Below are 24,001 nucleotides of genomic sequence, written 5' to 3' on the forward strand. Positions count from 1 at the left end.
CGGTTTTATATAGATAGATAGATATACACACACATATATAATATACAGTTTTATATATACACACATATGAATTAGATATATATAGCTATAGATATATATAATAAATACATATTATGTGTATGTGTATATATATATATATATATATATATATATATATATGGTCTTGGAGGACACTTCTCATCATCCTCACAAGGCACAGCATGTGGGGGGAGGGGTCTTGGAGGACACTTCCCATCATCCTCACAAGGCACAGCACGTGGGGGGAGTCTTGGAGGACACTTCCCATCATCCTCACAAGGCACAGCATGTGTGGGGGGGGGTCTTGGAGGACACTTCCCATCATCCCAGACCATGCAGAGGTTGGGGGAGGTCTCCTTGCAGCCTGTCTGCACCCTTGGCCCCCTCAAGCCCCTTTCCAAAGAAAGAGAAGCCGCATATTCCACTGTTACCATCAGGAAATCCTTCTTAATGTTTTGGTGGGATCTCTTCTCCTGCAACATGAATCCGCCACTCCCTGCCCTGGTCTCTGGAGCAGCAGAAAACAACACATATGTCTTTTTATTTAACAATAATCAATAAAAATATATATTTTCCCCTCCCAAAGAATATCAAGGTGTGGAACTGATGCAGTTAGTTAGTTTACGTCTGAGAAGTTAATTAGTAATTGGTTACAAGATAGGATGCTGTAAAGCAAGTTCAAAATCCAGGAACTTTGGTCTGCTTGGGTATGGAAAATCAAAACTGAAAAGTGGCAGATCTGTACAAGAACTTGGAAGAGAATCATAGAATAGGACCAACTCTCCTTTGGAAAGGAACTCCGCAGCATGGTGACTTCCAGTGCCCTCTGGCCTCTTCTTCTTTGGCTGAGCAGCAGTTGGCTGGCTACACAAGCGACTGAGCGTAAGAAACCTTTGGAGTAATTTTGGATGAGGAGCTTTAGGCTGGCAAGGCCTCATAGTGGTTCCCAAACTTTGGTTCTCCAGATGCTTTGGACTTTAGCTCCCAAAATTCCTGACAACAGGACAACCTTAGCTGGGGCTTCTGGGAGCTGAAGTCCAAAACACCTTAAAGAAAGTTTGGGAACCACTGAGCAAAAAAATGATACATTGAACAGATCCTGAATGATTTTAAAATGCACACATGTAAATTTGGCTGTACTAAGCAAGGTTGCAACAACCTGAGCCCCACAGAATTCAAATTCACCTTTTTAAAAGCAATTTATTCTGATGATTTATTATGCTTGAAAATAACTCCCTGTCATTATTTGCTATCAGAATGTCTCCAAAATGTCTTGGAATGTTCTTAAAAGTAACTTTTTAATTGGGTAGCTAAAAGCAGCCACTGCCTTGAGTAAGTTTTCTCTGCCTGCACTTCTAAAAACATGGGAGAAACTAATGATAATAGTAATAATAGTAATAATAAGTTTTATTTTTAACCCGCCCCTCCCGCTGGATTGAGGCGGCTTACAGTCAGAGTAAAATACAGTATAAAATACTTCATATATACCCATTATCAGGAGTGGGGCAGATGTTAGGGAGATTGTAATCCCAATTTACAGTCTCCTAACTACTGAGCAAGATGCCAGCCTATGTTTTTAACACAAGTAATTGCAAAAGCTGCAGATCACTAGAAGACATGAGTGCATCATCTAAGAACAAAGGGATTGTGATGTATTGCTTCCTTACTGTTGTTTTTACATAAATGCAATACAGCCACCCCTCCGTATCCACGGATTCAGTGGCTGAGTGAGGATTCGAACTCTGGTGTCCCAGGCTCCTAGTCCAACATTCTAACCTTGATATCCCTGATACTTATTAATTTACATGTTGAGCATGCAATGTACCTTACTTCCCAAAAGGTGCTGCCATTAATAAAGGCAAGCTGACATGCATGAAATGTCATTCCAGCTTTAATCCATAGAAAGCAGATTCTTAAAAGGGATAAAAGGCTCTTCCTGAACGGTTTCAAAAAGTGTGAGTTCTCACTACATACATTCTTGGGTTTTATCAGGTGCTATCGCTTCTTCTTCCACCTATTCCATATTTGTGAGAGTGGTTTATAGTGATGTCTCTGATTCCCCCCCCCCCAATAATCTTAGAGTTACTGTTACAGATATAAAGTGCAATTTCACTGATTCACTCTAATACTGAAACAATACAATTCTAAAACAAATTAAGGACAAAAAAGGGGAAAGGGAGATTTTTGTTTCAATATGTCTAAGAATTTAAAATGAACCATTTTGAAGGGGGAAATGAAATGGAACTGGTGCCAGAAATTGCCTAGGACAAAGGAAATGTAGTTCGGGTGTTTTAAGCCCTTCCTGAGATACAGCAACCTCTCATTGCATTTGCCCCATTGGACCAAAACGTTCATACATAAGAAAATGCTATTCTGGGATATCGCAGGCTACCAAAAAGACGAATAAATTGTCCTGAGAACAAATCAAGCCTAGACTCTCAATGGAAACCAAAATGGCCAAATAGAGATCATGGTAGTTTGGACACATCATGACCTGACTCACAACAATGAGGCAATAATGCTCTGTAAAATGGAAGGCAATAGGGATGGAGGAAGACCACATTACAGATGGATGAATTAATGATGGAAGCTACAAGGCAACCAGGGCTGCAGATGAGCGGAGGGTTTGGAGGTCTTCTCATTCACAGGGTTGCCATACATCAAAAATCTGGCTTGGTGGCAAATAGCAAAAACAATATAATAACATGTTTATGGGAAATGCCCCAGATTCCTCCTAGGGAGATCTAAAATGGTGATTCGTGGAGCATTACTATGCCACTCATTTCCCCCCCTATTTATTACAGCCGATTGCACCCATGTTGCTGACTTTGACAACTGTCCAGGCAATCCGCTTGACTTCTGCCCCAGAGGGGTAGCCTGTGGCTGCAAGGATCAAAAGCCTGTCTGCAAGTAAGAGATAGGGAGGGTTTGGGTGGTGCCCTTATCTGTTGGGTGGGGGAAATAACAGTTGAGGAACCTTCAGATCAGTGATAAACCTTGGAGTGAGGCTCACAACAGTCATCCGGCTCCTAAAGATGATCCAGTGATGCAGGCAGTTGTATTAATCCAAACTAATTCTAGGAGCATTAATCTTCATCAAGAGTAGATAGATCTTTTGTAAATCTAAATGGTCTTAATTGCCAACTCAAGACTGCCATCCCAAGGGACAGATAACAAGGATATTGGTGTTGCTGGAAAATTTCACTGTAGCTGAACCCAGAAGGGACAGAGAAGTTTAAAGGGGTAGTGGAGGATAATATAATGAACTACTCTATATAAATTGACCTCATCTATACATTGAGGGCATTTTGGGGCCAAAATGATGGATTTTGATAAGTCATCATGACCCATAGATAAGTCAAGGGTAAAACTTAGGGACATGTAACAAAGGATGCAATGAATGAAGCAAAGGAAAACAGTGCCAAAGAACAAATTTCCAGCAGGAATAACTGTTTTTGCTCACACTAAAGGCTGGATGGATGAGAGAAAAAAATAAGGGTTAAAGTACAGTACTTACATTGACCCATGGATAAGTCGACTCAGGTTTCTTGGGTCATTTTTTTTAACCTACATTTCTAGACTTTTACATGAATATATACTGCATATTACAGCAATGTCCCAAAAGAATGATACCACAACTCTAGCATATATACAACAACCATATATTTATATGTGAGTAGCCACATTGAAGTAATACTACAAAACACAGAATGCACAATACAAAGTGCTATAGAGAACTGTATATCCAAACTATGTCCACTGTGCTTCCACCAGTCCTAACATCCTCTGCTCCAGTAAAATATTAATTTCACAGGATACTGACTGGTAGTACTAAAACATAGACACTTTTTCATTTTAAAGAAAGGAACCTCTTAAAAGGATCAAGAGGGACAAGGAGCATGGGGGGTGCACCACATTGGAGACATGGCATTACCATCTGGGCACCTTTTCCGGCAACATTATAACGTATTAGAGCAGACCCATCTTTAAAGTCACAGGTCTCTAGGCAACATGTACTGTTACCTGTGTTTTGCTAAGGAAACTGAGGCTTGAATTAGACTTATCCCAACCATGTGTTTCCAGTCTATAGATGCTACTTCATGACAAATGTTTACAATCTGGACTCAGGCGCATGCACATTTCATCTGTTTTAATTTTGGTCTGCTTCTTTCCGCCTACAGGTGCCCCGCTTACCGAAGCGGTTGGCAAAATTATTGGTACCTCGGTTCCAAATGTGACCAGCTTTGGAGTACTTTGGACTTGATTGTAGTTGCTGCTCTTCCTGCGGTAGCCCTGTCTCTGACCGTTGCGGTTGCAATGCAGTGGTCCAACTATTGTAAAAGGAAACGGGGGAAAGTGATAAAAAGACGCAGGTGAGTTAGACGCAGAGTCAAAATCTCTTCGTTTCTAGTATTTCCAAGTAGTATTGAGAAAAGGCCTTGGGAGGTCCTGTCCATCGGTACAAAGAGCTGTGCTAAGTGAACCAATGACTCAGTATCAGGCAGTTTCCTATGACTCTGAATTTTAATTTGGTGTTGTCGTGCACCTCAAAGTTGAGTCCGACTCATGGCAACCTTATCTCTGGATTTGCTTGGAAAGATGTATTCAGAGGAGGTTTGCCATTGCCTTCCTCTAATGCTGAGAGAGTGTGGCTGTCCACATTTTGAAACCTTGTTTTTAATAGCATTTCTAACCCAATTCATAGCTTTGAGGGGATGACACGTATGTGTGATTTGGCTTTGTTGTGCATGGTGTCATAAATATTATCACAATTAATTTTTTAAGGAAAGAAAAAATACCTCGAAATTACGGCTGAGTGATTCAACCAGAAATGCCAGACACTGATCTCATAATTCAAAGATTATCAAATGGCCCCTTTCCTAAGCATTGTGTTGTTGTTGTGTATGACTTCAAGTCACTTCCAAAGAGTTTTCTTGCCAAGATTTGTTCAGAGGAGGTTTGCCGTGCTTTCATCTGAGGCTGAGAGAGTGTAACTTGCCTAAGATCACCCAGTGGGTTTCCATGGCTGAGCTGGGATGCAAACTCTGGTTTTGCAAACGCCCTAGTTCCTCACTCAATACTGTATACCACATTAGATCTTTCCTAAGTGATGTATTGCCAGCCATTTCATTGGGTAGAAATTGCAGGCAAGTGGATATTGACTAAATATTAGAAGAACCTTCCTAATGTTATGAATGGTTTAACACTGGGCACAACAGCATAGAGAGATGCTGGCATCTCTTTTGCTAGAAGTATTCAAAATCCAGCCTAATAGCCCTCAATCAGAGATGCTGCCAAAGGTGTTTAATCTGCATTGAGCAGGGGACTGGACTAAGGGTTTATCTACATGGGTCAAATGAAGCAATCTCACTTCATTTTCATAGCAGGTTGTCTGGACAATGTATGGGACAATTTGAGTTAAATCTGGGCCTATTCAATGCCTCAGGGCTCTAATGTGGATGGAAAAATGTAGAGATTAACTCTGTATTTGAGCAGGAAATCAGGATATTCAGTTGCGTGTGTAGACAACACACCATTGTGATATCAATGGGGGGCCAGGGATGCAAGGAGTTCTTGGTGGGTGGGACACATTAGGACTAGCAAGCCTGGTGTGAGTTACGATGTTTTCCTATTGCAGTTAGCCTCTCACAGCTGATCTCATGGCTGGACATTTTCATACCTAAAAGCTGAATAAAATGCCATTTTGTTTTTCTCTGGTGTGTGTATATGTATGTGTACATTCAAATTCTCTCCCTCTTTCACTGGGGCAGGAAAGAGGGAAAGGACAGCCAATGAATTGATAGGCAAACTGTAAGGGCTATCGGCTAATAGGTTGGTGCATCTGGGAAGGAGGAAAGGATCAAGATCACCGGGGGAAATGTGTGACCACTTTGATGTGCTTTGTGTGTGTGGATTTAACAAGGTCACTATGAGGTCCTTGTGGCCCAGAAAATTGCAAAGTGACGCTGATTTCTTTTGTCAATGTAGACACTCCCTTAGGGATCTCTAAGGATCCTTTTAACTCTATGGTTTTATGAAGGTCCATTTCATCTCTGTGACTATCAGTCTCCACTCACCCACCCACCCATTCTTTCTCCTCCCCAGGAATAAACCTAGCTGATAATACACTGTTTTACCGATATATTTTTAGTATTCCTGAAAGAGAACGAAGACATCATGGACAACACAACAAAGGATATGCTCCTAACCCTGCTGATAAGGCAAGAAATATGTCACAGCCACCGGGAAGAAAGGTAAATGGTTAGACATATGTCTTTCTTTCTTCTGTTTTTGTTATTGGAGCTTTTGACTATTTTCTTTTTAACAGAAGGATACTAAAAGATCATAGAACCATAGAGTTGGAAGAGACCACAAGAGCCATCCAGTCCAACCCCATTCTGCCATGCAGGAACTCACAGTCAAAGCATTCCCAAGAGATGGCCATCCATCCTCTGCTTAAAAACCTCCAAAGAATGAAACTCCACCATCCTCCATGGGAATCTGTTCCATTGTTGAACAGCTCTTACTGTCAGATGTTTGGTTTTTACCAGCAGATGGCACTGATTCATTATAGAATTATCCTAGAGTTCTGTACTACCTTTGTGTGTATGTCTTCAAGCTAAGAACCAAATAAAGCACCCACCCACCCTTGCAAAAAAAGACTCCTGTGCACCGTTACATATTAAAAACCTGCTGAAACAAAAAGGTTTCGCCTACCGGCAAAAGGAAAGCAGGGAAAGGTGCCAGCCTAGCCTCCGATGGAAGGGCGTTCCAGAGAGTGGGAGCAGACACTGAGAAGGTTCTTTCCTATGTCCTCACCAAGCTAGTTTGTGATGGTGGTGGGACTGAAAGAAAGTCTTCCCCTGAAGATCTTAGCACTGTGGCAGGTTTGTATGGGGTGATATGGTCTTTCCAATAGTCTGGTCCTAGGAGTTTACCACATTGCTAAAAAATCCCGACTTACCCCTATGGCGTTGAAGTCTCTTTCTGGAAAAGTCAGGTATTATCATATGCAAAATGTCACTGATGCTGCTGAATGACTGCAGCCCAGTTAACTTCTGGATAGAAGTTAGCAGATTTGCAAAGCTGGGTGCATCTGGTGCAAAGCCGGCATTTTGCGTGTGATAATACCTGAATTTATCCCGAAAGAGACTTCAATGTGGCAGGGGTAAGTCGGGGTTTTTTAGCAATGCGGTAAAGACCCAAAGCTGTATAGAACATGACCAGGGTCTTTATCACATAGGGGGAAATCAGGGTTTTAAACAAGCATTTTCCAGGGACAGTTGTGCGATTACGGCTAAGATTTCCACACACCTCACAATTAGAGAGGACTTATCCTGGGAATAACTAGGAATGCTCCAGCAACAAATCATTTACAGGATTTTGTGATGTCATGTGAAAATCTTAGCTGCAGTTGTGTGACTGTTGCTGGAAAATGCCTGTTTAAACCCCCGATTTTGCCCATGTGATAAAGTCCCAGTACTTTGAATTGTGCCTGGAACAAACCAGTAACCAGTGAAGCTGTTTCAACAAAGGTGTTATATGCTCCCTATCACTGGCCCTGGTCAGCATTCTGGATGCTGCAATTTGAATCCGCTGAAGCCCCTGAACAATTTCCAAAGGCAGCCCCATGTAGAATGTGTTACAGTAGCCCAAAGGGATGTCATCAAGACATGTCACCGTAGCCAGATGTGGCATTTCAAAGGAGCAGACACAGCTGGTCTACTAGTTTTAGCTATATTTCCACATGGACTTTACTTCACTGCTATTTTCTCTGCAGAGGAAAAATTGAAGATAGGCTGTTTCATGGCTTATCATCTTTCTTTTCTATTTGGCTGTCATGGTTTTTTATTTTGGAATGTTTTCCCCCAGCAATAAACATTTCAAAAATAATGAATTAAAAGTCACTGTTTACTTTCCATTTCTGGTTGTTGTTGTTGTTTTACTGCTATAGGATGATGGGATCAGTCAGAATTATAGATTCCCGAAGCTTGCTGTGCAAAGCCAAGCTTTTGGACAAGAAGAGTCACCACACTTTGGAGGTTTCAGGTATGAGATCCTTGGGTCAAACTTTCGTAGTCTGATTCTAACCAGTACATGGAGAGAGCTTGTAGCACCCGTGAGACTAACTAAAAGAAATTGGCAGCATGAGCTTTCGTAGTCTACACTCTCCTTCCTCAGATGCATTTGGAAGAAATAGACTGAAATCTAGGAAAGCTCATGCTGCCCATTTCTTTCTTTCAAAGGTGCTACAAGATCTATGTACTGATTCTACAATCTAACATGGCTATGTCTTGAATTGAAAACCTCAAAACCAGCCCCTGGATTTGATTCCATGTATTTCTGTCTATCCATCCATCTATGCCAGTGGTTCCCAACCTGGGGGCCGAACGACCCTTTTACAGGGGTCGCCTAAGACCACTGGAAAACACATATTTGCATGTAGTAATGAAAATAATGTTATGGCTGGGGGTCACCACAACCTGAGAAACTATATTAAAGGGCTGTGACATTAGGAAAGTTGAGAACTACTGATCTATGCAGATGCACACAATCTCATGAGGTGTTTCGTTTTATTATGATAGCTATACACATCAGCCACTGAGAAGAGCTGCTCCATTGGGAAGTGAGATTCCTGACGCGGATTACGAGGAAGAAAACCCATTTACAGCCATGGCTATGCAGCAGTTTCCCGTATGTACAAGTGACCTTGGTTATACATAAGTGGTTTTAAAGCCTGATTCAGAGAGCCTCTCACATGAACAAAAGCTTCGTGTGAACCTCCCTGTACTTCGGAAGGGAGGCAGTGTCCAGTTTCCTCTGTTTTTTCCTTCCAGCCATGTCATGCCATTCCCAAATGTGGGGAATGACTTTGAGGGATGCAAAGGAGGAACAAGCTGAGTTCTGCTTGTTCTTCACTGGATGCCCCATGTTCTTGTCTGCATGAATCCAATCACAGCCAAATACTTAGACAGATATGTGTACAGATCTTTTAATACAAACCATGGTGTACCAAAATAAGAACTGGGGTGTGCCCAGGGAGAAAAACATTGCTTTCCCCCTTTTGTGTCCTGCAGTAGGGTTGTGATAAGATCTGTGTGGTTGTTGCAGGAGGTGTGGCGATGGATTCCATTTCCAAGAATCTAAGGCTAACACAGATTAACATTAATGCCCAATTTTGGGACTTTCAGTTATGAATCTGGGAGACCTCTGCATGAATGGACTGATGAAGGGTAGGGGGGGGGGGAAACTCCACCCCAAACATTTAGGAGTTCACAGGGACTGGGGTTAATTTCTAATATTAATACACTGCTTTGGGAGACCTCTGTATGGAATGGACCAGTCTGGAAGATCGTTGCGGAGAAGAAGCGGGGATTTTGTTGCAAAGATGCTAGGGTTAACAGAGATTATGGTGAACATCCAGATATTGGGGTTTTTACTATGCTGACCTGAAACGCATCTCTGTAGATGGACTACTGTGGAGGAAGAGAGATGATGATAAGTGTTTGAGTCCCACTGATCTCAATAAAACATACAGAAAAGAGTGGGAGGAGAAGGAGACACACAGGTTTTATTGCGATCAATGGGGCTCACAATGTTAAAATACTAAGAATCAAGCTTATACTATATTCCCTTCTCTTCCACCCCAGTCAACTCCATGCAGAGGTCTCCCAAATTATTTTGTACTTGAAAACCTAAACATCTGGATATCTAAGCCAATCTGTGTTGTTGTTTTACCGATTTATATCTTGTCTTTCTCCTAGGAAAACCACTAAGGTGGTTTACAAACCCTAAAGATCTTTGGAATTAACCTTCCCTCTTCTTCCTCCAGATTACCACACTGAAGTCTCCCAAATCACTGTACTAATATTGAGAAATCAATCCTAATCCATGCCAATTCCAAAATGTCTGGGATCGAATTCCCCTTGCTCCTCTTCACCAGTTTAGCCCTGCAAAGATCTCCTAGATCAATGCGCTGAAAACCTTCTCATCTGGATGTTAACTTGAACATGTCAACCCTAAAATCTTTGGAACTGAATTCCTCCCTTTTCCTCCCCAACGTCTAGTACTCCACCACTCTATGAATTATCCAAATTTGATATATATTGGAAACCCTAACACAGCTTGATGTCTCATAGGAGCATAGAATTAGAAGGAATCCCAGGGACTATCTAGTTCAACTCTCTACCATGCAAGTATCCACAGCTAAAGCACCCCAAAGATCTGGCCAATCCCCCTCTTTTTCAAAACCCACATTGAGGGAAAGCGCCCTGTCTTTCTCTTGAAATTGTTGCCATGCTCTAGTTGATCCTCATGTTGATTTTCTTTCAGACGTCATCTTCCTCATTGTTTCCTCAGCCTGACTATTATGAGCATAACAGTCGACCAACCAACTACTGGAATGGACCAAGAAGCCCTTACAAGGCTGTGCGTCCACAGACTATCTATACCTAGAAACTTTGGATAAATGCGGCAAAGGCACAGCACTGGAGCATTTACCATTCTCCCACGTAGTATTTCGACCAATGCTCTTCTCAGACTTTCTTCCTAAAGACTTGATCGCACACTTAGCCTTTAAAGATTAAAAAACCATAGACAGCCTTGTCTTCTTTAATAAAAATCGGCATATGTTTAGATATTCTTGTGGCTTTGCTCCATGCTGGCTTCCTCTCTTATCCAGTCTTATGTTCCATGTGCTACTAGAAGCTACCGAGACATAAAAGACCAAAAAGGGCTGAAACTAGGGGTCAGCCACATGTGTACTGTGCTAAGAAGGGAGAGCATCTACCTTGCATGCGGGCTCCAAGTTCAATTCCCAAGACCACTTCTTTAAAAGATCCAGTGGCAAGTGATGGGAATGTCTCAAAACAGTGGAGCAGATGGAAGAATAGTCCAACCTAACAGAAGATGGTTCCCTTTGTTTGACTTTATTATTCTGGCTCATTGTTTCCTTCTATGTGTGCACCAAGAGCCAGTGTAGTGGTTCGAGTATTGGCTTAGGACTCTAAGGACCAGGGTTCAAATCCCTACTTTGCCATAGAAATTCACAGGGCGACGTTAGACAAGTCACAGTGATCCAAAACACGGTGCAGAAATAATCCAGTTTGGGATTTAACTTCCCCGGCTCAATGCTCGAGGATTTGGGGAACTGTATTTTTGGGAGGCATTTTGTTTTCTGGAGCTCTGGTCCCACCATCAACTACGACTCCCAGAATTCCCTAGCACTGAGCTAGGACAGTTAAAACAGTCTCAAACTGGGTTATTTCTGCAGTGTGTTTTGGACCACTCTTATTAGCTTCAAAGGCCGTGGCAAGCCTCACCTGACTAAGTCTTGCCAAGAAATGCCTACGATGAAGTTGCCGTAAGTTGGAAACAGCTCAAAGGCACAGAACCACAACACATTTGGCGTTCCCACCAAACCATAGTCATCCCTGTTGGGTTGTACAGATACAGTTAAAAGCTACGTATTCATAATGGATTTAGGAATTAGTTTCTTCTATTTGTGAGTGTGCTTTATGTAACTTTTAAGGAATTAAAACAGGAACTTTGATGTTAGAATGGTATAAGCTCAGATATTCCAGTCCAAAATGTTTCTGCCTCCAAGCATTTCAGATAAGGGAGACGCAGACTGGGATTAATTCTGGGAACACCCCCTTTTTTAATCTATAAAAGTGGGGAAATAATCTGAACAAAAGAAGAAAATAGCAACTCCCAACACTGTTTAGGATAAACTCCGCACCCTTTGCTGTTGTTTTGAATAGACAGGATGCATTCTGGTGCAGAAACCTATTTATTATAGGGGAATGGCAGTGGCGTTTGAAGAAAACGTAAAGACAGCTGCCATTATGTGAAAACAGTAACTCTCAAACACACACCCTTAGGCTGCTCTTTATTTTAATACATTTTTAATTCAATTTTTTAACTGAATAAAAACAATTATCATACAGTACTCATAATTTTACAGTAATCTGTTGGGAGTTTATCTTCTTCTTCTTCGACTTCCTCGTCTTCGGCCTTTTAAGTCGGTGGTTTACTTTGGCTGTATTCTCCTCAGATATACTTTGCCCAATATTAACTTATACTTATTTATCAGGTATATAGGATGCATAAAATGGCAGACGCAACTGAATAAACGTTGCTTTCTGTTTCTCCTTTTCTATATGCAAACTTCAGCAAATAAATTCCCTTCAGCTCTTTTTACTCTTGGTTATTCTTCACCATCAATATGTATTTATATATGTATTTATGTGTGTGTGTGTGTGTGTGTGTATATATATATATACACACACACACACGTACATATATCATTATATGTATTACATATGTATGGCTATATATATACAGTACATGTACATATACACTCATATATAATACATAATTACATGTGTTAGATATACATGTACAAATATAGACAAATATATAGGCACGTATATTTATGTGTATGCATATATAGACATACATAGAAGTACTATATATATATATATATATATTCTTATATGTAAGTCTTATATATGTACCTATATTTATATATTATGTGTGTGTATATCTCTCTAAAGAAAAAGCTTAGATATGTATGCATAAACAAATATATAGATCTATATATAAATGTATTTATTTATATGTTTATATATGTAAGTACTGTATATATAAATGTACACATATAGACATAAATATATAGGTACATATGTTAATATATATCTACATATTTTTTCTGAAGCAAAGCACATACACACACACACATTCTCTATATACCCTTATACACCTTGAACTAATACTAAGGTACCAGTAAGTAACCCATTTTCTCTAAATTGCATTATGATTGCCTTGTAAACCCATATTAATTCTCATAGAGGATCAATCCTTCTAGGGAATGTATTCCCCAATGATCTAAAATGGGTTCCTGGCCGTTATTTCTTCCTCCTCAGCCACCACAGAGCCCATCATCCCCACAGCTTCTTCCTCTTTCTGTCAGTCCATTGGGTTCCCTGCAGTGGGGCTGCTTCTCTCCTTTTGTTTGCTCTGTCCCTGACAACTATGGGCACTTGGGTGGGTCGGCTTCACTCTCCTTTCTGCGCATGCTCAGACGGGCGGGGGGGAGAATGAGAACAAGAGAAGAGTGGGCAAGTACCCGGATGACGTATTGCTTCCAACGGCTGGTCGTGAGACCGAGGGGAGGGGGGAGAGAGAGCGCGCGCGCGCGCAGGGCTGACTGGCTCCCCCTCCCTCCCTCCCTCCTTTGGGCGCGCGCGCGCTCCCGCTCCGAAACGGACGCCTCTGATTGGTGGAGGCCCGAAGACCTGGCGGACCCCGACTGCCAGGCCCGGAAAAGCGGCAGCCGAGGCGGGCCCAGTCTTCCGGCCTCCGCGGGGCCCTTTCCAGGTGAGGACGGAGCCGCGGGGAGGCCGCTCGGGGGGAAGGGGGCTCCGCCGGGGGAAGGCCCCGCCGCGCTCCGTGGCCGAGGAAAGGCGCGCCAGGCCCGCTAGGCCCCAAACTCCAGGCCGCGGCCTGAGGCCTAGCTAGGCCCGCCGCTTCGGGCCCCTGAATCCGTCTGGCTTCCCTCGGCGGAGGAGCCGCGAAGGGGCGAGAGGGAGAAGGGAGCCTCGGGGGCGCCGCCGCGAAGGGAGGGAGGGAGGCCTGGGCGCCTGAGGCAGAGTCAGGGCCTCGGACAAAATGGCGGAAGACAAAATGGCGCCCGCCGCAAAGAACCCTGGCAGCCGCCGCTGAAGGCGCCCGCGTCCTTCCCTCCGCGCCTTCCCTTCTGTCCTCCTCGCTCGGCGGAGGCCAAGCGGGGCCAGGCTCCCTGCCAGCCTTGTCCGTCTCCCTCTCCGCCTTTGTCCTCCCTTCCTCCTCGGGGCCCCAGCCTGCCCTGCCCTCCTCCTCCTCCTTCTGTTCTTCGGCCGCGCAACGCCGCCCCGAGGAGGAAGGAGGGCCGGCGGGGCAACCCCACCCCCTTTCCGCCCGGCCCGGGACCCAGAGACCGAGAGCCACAGAGAGAGAGAGAGAGCGCCGCTTATTGTTGGCTGGTCGCGGGCCCTGATTGGGAGAGAGGCAGACGGCAGCGCTGCCAGGCTCCATCGCGCTCGCTTTCGGGTGGCGGCCGGGCGCTGCTGCTGTTTACGGAGGGAGAGGCAGAGGCAGAGGCAGAGGCAGGCAGGCAGGCGCCCGCGCGAACGCCCTCCGCCTCGCGCACGCGCACTCTGGCTCCTCGGAAAGAAGGAAAGAGACACACATAGATAGAGATACACACACACACATGTAGATAGACACATAGATAGATAGATAGATAGACAGACAGACATATACAGGTAGATACACATAGATACATACACACGTATCTATATATACACATACACACATGTATATATATAGGTAGATATACATAGATAGATATACATACACATGTATATATACACATATAGAGAGATAGATATACACACATAGATACACTCATGTATATATACACATATATGTAGATAAATATGCATAGATACACACACACATAGGTAGATACCCACATATATAGATAAATACACACACATATATAGATGCACACATATAAATATACACATACACACATGTATATACACACACATAGATAGATACACAGATATACACACAGATACACATATACACATGTATATATACACAGATACACATATACGCACACATATAGATGCACACACACATAAATTACACATACACGCACATGTATATATACACATATAGATAGATACACACAGACATACACACGCATATACATAGATAAACACACACACATATATATATAAAGCACACACACTTGATGCAAATGTGTTTGTGTACGGATATGTATTTATATTTGTAGGGAAAAACTCGTCCTTCTTTAGCCTCTTTCCAGAGCCGACTGGTTGTTATGCAGAGAGACCTTGCAGAGCCTTTTGAGACTCCTCACTGAAAGAAAGTAGTTGGCAAAATGAGGTTCCCTAGACTTCAGTCTATTTCCTAAGATAGGCCTGTTACAGACAGCCAAAATAAAGCTGCTTTGAGTCACAGTGGAGGTAAGGTGTTTCAATGATGCATGCATCCTAAGAGTCCAGAAGTCGCACCAAAGCCACGCTGCAGCACTAAGGACTGGAGCATGGCTTTGGTGCGACTTCTGGACTCTTAGGACGCATGCATCATTGAAACACCATACCGCCACTATGACTCAAAGCAGCTTTATTTTGGCTGTCTGTAACAGGCCATACTTTTGGTGAAGTGGAAGCCAGAGACGGACATATATATGCCATAGGTATGTGATTGGTTGCTCTTTGGAATATAGCTACACTTATATAGATATAGTTATATAGATCTATCTCAAAGAGCAACCAAGCACAGTGACTGCAAAGGGCCGAGGTTGATTCCCCCCCTACAAATATATATTAACACACAAACATATATATGTATATAAATACACACTCATGTATATACATACACACTGTCAATAATTCCTGTGATGATTTCTATTCATAACAGAATAATGGATGAGAAATAGAACGAAGGGTAATCAAAAGCAAAGTAGATCCCAGTTTGTTCCACACAAAGCACTGCCTCCGCAGAGGTTTCTGGTGACACAAAACTCAACAGTGTTTAGGGACATCTAAAGAAGAATACCTGGCAAGGATACCCCCCTTTGCATTGTGTGACACCAGAAGCAGGGATGACACTGATCGTTCGGTCAATCTTGTATTGCATTTATTGCATTTGACTAAAAGCCATTACAACTCAGTTAGAAAAAAAAAGCCACATTAAAATCCAGTAAAGAAAACATAGCTCTACTTATACACTGATAGTTGGAGTGGCATTAAGGTAAAATGGGAAACAGAAAATCACAATGTAAAGCTGGTGGTACACGCTTAGCATAAACCTGGCATTTATAAACTGTTGCTCAGATCTGCTCAGACATAGGATCTCTTTTGACCCCGATAATGGGGTCCTGCCACAACCTTTTCGTTCCTTATATTCATGCATGTAGAGCACAACCCCCTTACTATTCCATATTCAAAACCCAAGAAATAGCAACAAAATGTCTGCTCACAATAAAAGCCAGTTACAAATAGTATATTTTTATGTATAAGCAAGTTTCTGTCTAGGTACCTCTTTGTGTGACCAGTGTTATGAATGCAGGTTTACCTGGGAATAAGCTCCACTGGACTTAGTGAGATTTATTTCTGAATGAACTTATAACTGGACTGTACATCGTTGTGTTTGCTTATATCTCTAATGCTGTCATTTCATTTATAAGTGAAATATTCTGTATAAAATTAGATGGTAATTGCATTGGCGTATGCAATTCATTTTCTGCAAATAGTAACAGGGCCTGTTGTCTCATTCCTCCGTGGTTCTGCTACTATTTGCTCCTGACTGGGATCTCTGGAAAAGAGAGATAAAAATACCATGTGTGCCTCCTGAATATTTCTTTTCAATTAATTCTGCACAGTGATGAAACGTTATCAGACTGATTGTGGAAATGGTAATTTCTGTGTCATTTTTCTTTTTACAGTCTGTGAATGAGGATATATGATTATGGATCCAGGTGGCGGAAGCCTTGGGCTGCAGACACAGGAATCTAAAATGCCTCACACTATGATCATGCAGGATTTTGGTAAAACAACAACAATTTCTATTTTTTTCCAGATTATTTGCTAGTCAGTCACAATATACAGTGAGTTAACAATTCCTGATATGAGTGCCAAAAGTCTTACATGACCAAAGAATTTGTGCTGCTTTGAGATAGGTGACTAAGGGCCCAGGACTTAGCAGAAATGTTTGCCTCTCCTATGCTATACTGTTAACAGTGTTTCAGTTCATATTAGACAAAAGGCAAAAGCACACCAGTTTGTTGAGATTGCATTTGGACTGTAGTATAGACTAGAATGGCAGCGTTTGCTTGCTTGCTTATTTTGGGCTTCCTTGACTTTTGTCTTACTAGTTTTATATTGGCATGGCCAAAGCATGGCCTTTGGAAGTTTTGAGGAAAGCCCTGTTCATCACAAAAATACTTGTTTTTCAAAACCTGAAGTAGACTTCTGGCCACCTTTTTCATTTCTTTTTGGCAGTTCTCTAGGCAGCAAATTGTCCACCAGATCTGCCACAGTTGCCTGCTCTGATTTACATAATAGCATGATATGTATTCCTTTGCCAAAATCAATAAATATGCAGCATTACAACACAAAGCACAATATAACAGGGCACACAGAAGGTGAATCAGGAATTGCTGGTAGATCTCACGACTATTTATGACAGATTTGAAAGAATCTCTGACTCTTAATAATTTAACAATACCAGAATGAATTATATATTTTTACTGGCTTGTTAGCTTTGTCTGTGGTACTTCTTGTAACATCTGTCACCTTGCAGACATTGGCCTATGAAGTGTAACTCAGTAGTTTCTGTAAGCAGGTGCCATCTACTCCAGTGGTAACACTTGAGGGAAGTGGTAGATAAAAGCAGGAGTGTTCTGTGGGAATACAAGGGCAAGGGCCTGTCCTGCGGTTTGAAAGAATGGAATGGGTTGTGCACTTTCAATATTTACTTGTAGGTCTATTTGTGTTTACCCTTTTCTAGAATAGTACCAGTGTACAACAAGAAGGATATGTTTTCAAGAGAGAAGGGGAAATTGGATCTTAGGGAGCAGCCATCGCAGTTGTAAGAGTCAGAAGGAGATACAGAAGAGGGAAATAGTTATGTATGAAAAGAAACTTCAAGAGCTGCTAGTTGGCCCCAAGCTGTCTCCCGGCTCAAATAGGTTGAATAGCCTTGGCGGCAGCACCCTCATCCCCTAATTAAAAATGTTGCTGGTAAAGTGAATGGTGAGAGAGCTGCCATTCAGGGCTTGATCCTGGATGAGCTTTCTGACCTGGCATGTATCAGAGAGACCTGGCCAAATTAAGGTGGAATGGATGTTAAATCTCTCTCAGGGTTTGTCTGCCAGGGTTCAAGTGAGGCTTAGGAAGAAGGGAGGTGGAGTTGCATTGGTGTCTTAGGATTCCATCTCCCTGACCATGAACCCAGCCCGTATTTCTGGGTTGCAGTGTGTTGTATCTGCAGGTGATAGGCGGGTGGCCAGGACAGATTAGGGATTCTGTTGGTGTTCTTCCTACCCTACTCTTCAGCAATCTCCCTGAGGTAGCCAGGGTGGTTTTGAACAAAGTTTTGGCATCTCCTCATCGTGTTGTGCTGAACAACATTCATGCAGAGACTGCCCTTGTTAGCAATGGGTCAGGGCTTCATATCTACCATGACAACCAGTGGTTTGTTCCAAGTGGAATCTGGCTTCATTAATGCTGGGCACACTTTGGACTTGATTTTTTGTGCTGGGTGATGTGATGGTAATCTGGGAGTGGAGGAGCTGTTTGTTGTTGCATTGATCACTACCTGGTAGAGTTTAGAATTGCTAAGACCCAGAATCTCTGCAGGAGTGGAGCACTGCTTGAGATTGTCTGCTGCAGGAGGCTGATGGATTTGGATGGATTCCTGAGAGCTCTTGGGGAGTTTCCTGCTGCCTTAGCAGATAGTTCATTTGAAGCACTGTTCAACCTCTGGAACAGGAAAATAGCCAGGGCTGAGGAGACAATTTCTTCTCAGTTTCTCCTCTCATTAGAATGATGCCAAACTGTTTTTCCAGAGGGCTGGCAGCAGTGAAAGAAAAGAGATGGCGACTAGAGTGACATTGGCAGAAAAGTCAGTTTGGGTTTGATCAAATATGGACTAGAGCCTCTCTCTGGACCTTCTTTGTGCCAATGCAGGGAGAAAAAACGTTTCTTTTTGTCATCAATGTGTCTGCAAAGAGCCAGCCGCTGGAGCTGTTTCAAGCAGTCAGAGGTCTTTTGCACACAGGCCCACAAGATAAGAACTCAGACCGTTTGGCAACCTGCTGGCACTTATCTAGCACTTTGCAGATAAAATAGTTCACATATTATAATTAATATAGATCCATCATAGTTTGCCTGAGGCTGTGGACAAGATTCTTGGAGAAGGAAGTTACTGTGTGTTAGATCTTTCCCTTCCTGCTTTGTTAAAAGAGCGAGATGGCGGCTGGTTGAATGGAGAGAGGGAGAGGTCGGTGCTAAACAAGGCAGAATTCCAACATGCTTAAAGGCAGGAATTGTAAGGCCACTGTTGAAAAAGACCTCTCTATATCACCCCATATTAAACAACTACTGGCCTGTTTCCAACATGCCATCTTTGGGCAAGGTCCTGGAGTGTGTGGTGGCCTCCCAGCTCCAGGTGTTTCTGAATGAGATGGATTGTCTAGATCCATTTGAATATGCTTTGAAGTCTGGATATGGGATGGAGACAGCTTTGGTCACATTGGTGGACAACTTGTTTGAGGAACTACCCAGGGGTAGCATGCCTCTATTGGTTCTGCTGGGTTTTTCAGGATCTTTCAGTAACATTGACCATGGTCTCCTGGGCTTCCTTTTTTGAATAGGATGTGGAGGCACTGTTGTATAGTAGTTCTTTTCCTTAGAAGTGTGAACCTAGATGGTGGTGGTGAAGGACTGCTGGTCAGCACCCAGCTCTTGGCCTGTGGGGTGTCAGAGTTCAGTTCTGTTTCCCATGCTGTGTAACACATACACAACACTTTTGAGAGAGGATTCCAGATTTTGGGGGTCTTCTGTCATCAGTATGCCTATGATACCCAACTCTATTACTCTTTGTCATCTCACTCCAAGGAATTCATTTCAGTTCTAAACTGACTTCTAATATCTGTAATGGAATAGGCAAGGATTAATTGAAATTTAATTCAGACAAGACAGAGGTGCTTCTTCTGGTCAGTCAAAAGACAGATCACAGGATAGTGATTCAGTCTGTGCTGGAGGGAATTATAGTTCCCCTGAAGATCTTTGGAGAATGTTTGGAACTTCTGCTGCTCCAAAGAGCTGCTGTGGGATTATTAACTGGGGCTCACACAGAGGCATATCATCCCATTATTAGAGCAGTTCTGTTGGCACAATTCAAAGTGCTGGTTATCACCTATAATGTCCATTACAACTCAGGTTCATGTGTTCTGAAGGGCCATTTTCTCTAATTTGAACCTGTCTGTGTCTTGAGATCTTCAGGGGAGGCCCTTCTCAGTCCTGTCACCCTCACAGGTACATCTAGTAGGAACACGGGGCAGGAACCTCCAAGTGGTTGCTCTCAAACTCTGGAACTGTTTTCCTGGAATGGTGTTATTGGTGCCATCCTTGATATCATTCCATTGTCAAGTGAACACTTGTTTTTGGCTTTGGGGGACTTACCAATCACACGCTTTATTTTCTAAAAATTTTAGCACGGATAAGCTTCTAATGCGATTGATGGGTTAATTGTATTTTAACTTTTGTATGTTGTGAACTTTTAGCTATATCTATTTCAACTTTTATAAGCAGCCATGAGTCCTAGGACTGGGAAGAAGGCAAGACAGATAGAATGAATAAATAAATAAATAAATAAATAAAGCCCCAAATTGCATAGCTGAAATTAATAGATTGATATTTATGTAGAAGATCTGTAAACTGTTTTGATACAAACAATAAATTCCTGGGCTCAGGATTCTTGCACTCTTAAGTATGATTCTTTTGCACCAAGCTCTAGGAGATAGATTTCAAGGTTGTCATCCTTAGGGACTAGAAATCTGCCACATTGACAAACTGGATGGCAGGAGACATCTGATAATCAATTTTCAGTTAGTTATATTCCATTCACAAATCCTATGGTTTTATGGGTCCTACTCTTTAGTAAATGTTAATAGGTATATCTTGCATTCATAGAGGAATATAGTTAATGCTGGTTTGACACAAGTAGAAACTGAATCATAATTACATTTTGAGCATTTTAAATGAAGTTAAACATTCTAGATATAGCAGTGAAAATCTACAGAATTCTCTACTATTATATCCTTTTTGAATCTGTAATAGCAGAATTCCCTGCTATTATATCCTTTTGAAACGGTAACTGGAAGGCTGGAGCATGCTCTAGATTGCTGTATTCATCAACTTAAGATGCATATTACTGTATTACAACAATACAAATATTAATATGTTTCCTCATTTCACAATTGTTTCATAGTGGCTGGAATGGCTGGTACTGCTCACATTGATGGAGACCATATTGTTGTATCAGTCCCTGAAGCTGTACTGGTTTCCGATGTTGTGACAGACGATGGAATAACACTTGATCATGGCTTAGCAGCGGAAGTTGTCCAAGGACCTGATATCATAACGGAAACTGATGTTGTTACAGAAGGTGTAATTGTTCCTGAATCTGTATTGGAATCTGATGTTGCTATTGAAGAAGCACTAGATACCAGTGATCATGTTTTGACTTCTGATCTAATAACAGAAACTGTTAGAGATCAAGTTTTTGTGGCTGATCTTGTCACGGGGCCGGATGGACATCTGGAACATGTGGTACAAGATTCTGTGTCAGGAGCTGACTCTCCCACAATGGTTTCAGAAGAGGTTCTTGTAACCAATTCAGATACAGAAACTGTGATTCAAGCAGCTGGCACTGTTCCTGGTTCTACTGTTACTATAAAAACAGAAGATGATGACGATGGCAAGAGCACATCTGAAGATTATTTAATGATATCTTGTAAGTGACGTAAACCGAAAAGTGATATAATGATAAGATGTTAGAAAGTATGGAGTCGAAGGCTTTTATGGCTGGCATACATTGTTTTTTGTGGGTTTTTCGGGCTATATGGTTCTAGAAGAGTTTCACCAGCATCTGTGGCTGGCATCTTCAGAGAATGCTTGCCTGGAAAAGAATTGGGTATATATTACACACACATACACACACACACACACACACAAACACTCTGTGTGAACCTGGGAAAGGAGGAGTGATTTGCATGTTTATTGTTTTATTGCTAATGGCAGGCCTCAAGGTGGGAGGCCATGAGCAACAAAACAATATACATGCAAATCACTCCTCCTTTCTCAGGCTCACACAGTGTGTATATATATATATATATATATATATATACACACACACACACACACACACACACACACACACACACAATTCTTCTCCAGGCAAGCATTCTCTGAAGATTCCAGCCACAGATGCTGGTGAAACGTCAGGAATAGACTCTTCTAGAACATGGGCACATAGCCCGAAAAACCCACAAAAAACTGTTAGAAAGTATAATTGGTTGTAAATTTGTAAATCCAGAATTCCAACATCCCAAATATTCCAAAATCCAAAACTTTTTTCATAGGCAGCTGAGATACCTTTGCTTGCTGGTGATTCAGTTTACACAAACTCTGTTTCATGCACAACATTATTTAAAATTTAAAATACACCTTCAGATTATTATTATTATTATATATGTAGTATAAATGAGTTATCTCCAAGAGAACTCATTATGTATGTATATGCCAATACAATATTCCAGATTTTTTTAAAAAGTGCATTAAAATCCAAAACACCTCTGGTCACAAGCATTTTGGGTAAGAGTGACTCAACCTGCAACACATTATAGTATATAGAATATAGGATGCCATTCAAATACAGTGTTTTTGTTTCAGAAAAGAAATTGGAATGGATTCAGAGTAGAACCACAGGGTTACAAATTATCTTGAGCACAATAAATGTGGCAGGAACTGGAAATGGCCAGGCTGAAAAGAACATGGTTAAGGCCTCAGTCTTGTTAGTCCTGTCTAGAATAAACCCATCAAATCAGTGGAACATACATAAATGTTGATTTACCGTTATTCTTGATTTACTGAGTCTAAATGGATTGGAAACTAACAATAGGATTTAATCCAAAGTAAGACTCAGCACAGATTTAATGTTCTTCAATCTCTTAATAATGGTTGAGGGACTGGGATTATTCTCAGGATTATGTAATCTGCCCCATGCCTTCCATAGACTCGCATGCTATTCCTTTCTCCAATCCTTTCCTGTTTCCAATATTATGAAATCTATTTTTAGCTTTCTGGTTTTTCTTCAAATTGTGTGGAGTTTCTTTCCACTGAGAGCCTAGAATAATGCAAGTTTGAAAAATAGTTTGGAAGTTTGCATTATAGTGAATGTAAGTTGCTACCTTATCAAACATCTTATTATGAATTCATTAGCTAATTTGCAAATGTATTTACTGATCCCTTTGTGACAGGGCAGCTCAACACTCAGAAGGGCCAGATAAACATTGGTCAGTAACATGCAATTTTAAATTGCATCTTAGTAGATTCTCCATTATTGTAGGCTGTTGTGCTTTAGATCTGGATAAATCCCAGACCAAACTGAGCATTTTTGAGCATTCATGCGCATCAGTAGCAGCTTGCTACAAAAAAAATTGTTTCAAGTTTTAAAATTAAAAACAGTCAAAACTGAAGAATTACCCAAGAAAATAAACAGTACCAGTTCAGAATGATTTTTGAACCATAGGTCTTTTAGATCTCTCTATGTTTTGTAAATATGTGTGTGTATTAGATACATAAATAGATTTGTTGAGGGAAATTACATGTTGATTATTTTCCTCAAAACCAAGTTCTGTTACTATTTTTATCAATAATTTCCTGGCATTTGTTCCGTTCCATGCAAACTTGCATTTTAACAAATAATGAGTATAAACTGAAAGGATACACTACAGGAATGTTGAGCACGGCATCATGTTCTTGCCTGTTGTTCTTATGTGCCTTCAAGTTGACTCTCACATACGGTGGCCCTCTCATAGGGTTTTCTTGGCAAGATTTACCATTGTCTTGGTCTCCCAGAGTCCTAATCCCAGGACTCAAACCACAATGCCACATTTCTTGTAGTTATTTAATTTGGATATACATTACAATTTGGCTTCCTACAATTGAAATAAATGGCAGGTACATTTTTAAAAGATCTTTTGAAAGGCTATCCATATTCTGTAATGACATGTTCCAAGATATTCACAGAAAACAGAAAGTATAACTCACATCCAAAATGCACTGCCAAAATAATCCAGTTTGAGACCACTTTAACTGCTCAGTGCTAGGGAATTCTG

The 24,001-nt window shown here is 41.6% G+C and overlaps 2 protein-coding genes across 4 annotated transcripts in view; both read left to right on the forward strand.

Moving 5' to 3' along the window:
* The first annotated feature begins 824 nt into the window (after nt 1–824).
* On the forward strand, nt 825–10,637 carry LOC149308841 (uncharacterized). The gene is made up of 7 exons (XM_089537148.1): nt 825–900; nt 2,823–2,928; nt 4,200–4,391; nt 6,182–6,272; nt 7,973–8,067; nt 8,604–8,712; nt 10,351–10,637. The coding sequence occupies exons 1-7, from the start codon at nt 825–827 to the stop codon at nt 10,471–10,473; spliced, it is 792 nt and encodes a 263-aa protein (XP_089393274.1). The 3' UTR covers nt 10,474–10,637.
* A 2,645-nt stretch (nt 10,638–13,282) lies between these two features.
* ZNF711 (ZFX family zinc finger ZNF711) overlaps nt 13,283–24,001 on the forward strand; it is a 28,244-nt gene continuing 17,525 nt past the window's right edge. For all 3 annotated transcript variants that reach the window (XM_089536544.1, XM_089536545.1, XM_089536547.1), the window contains exons 1-3: nt 13,283–13,398; nt 16,541–16,642; nt 21,091–21,615. In XM_089536544.1, coding sequence (XP_089392670.1) covers nt 16,558–16,642; nt 21,091–21,615 — 610 coding nt within the window. In that variant the 5' untranslated portion in view covers nt 13,283–13,398; nt 16,541–16,557. The remainder of the gene's footprint in view (nt 13,399–16,540; nt 16,643–21,090; nt 21,616–24,001) is intronic.

Source organism: Sceloporus occidentalis, unplaced genomic scaffold (genome assembly GCF_023333645.1).
Source record: "Sceloporus occidentalis isolate IW3139 unplaced genomic scaffold, rSceOcc1.0.p SCAF_8, whole genome shotgun sequence".
NCBI lineage: Eukaryota > Metazoa > Chordata > Lepidosauria > Squamata > Phrynosomatidae > Sceloporus > Sceloporus occidentalis.

What these genes read in the sequence shown, in the direction of transcription:
- LOC149308841 (XM_089537148.1), top strand. Translation starts at nt 825, where the DNA reads ATGGTGACTTCCAGTGCCCTCTGGCCTCTTCTTCTTTGGCTGAGCAGC. An exon ending in GATCAAAAGCCTGTCTGCAA is followed by an intron (nt 2,929 to 4,199) that starts GTAAGAGATAGG and finishes TTCCGCCTACAG; the next exon opens with GTGCCCCGCTTACCGAAGCG. An exon ending in CACAGCCACCGGGAAGAAAG is followed by an intron (nt 6,273 to 7,972) that starts GTAAATGGTTAG and finishes TTACTGCTATAG; the next exon opens with GATGATGGGATCAGTCAGAA.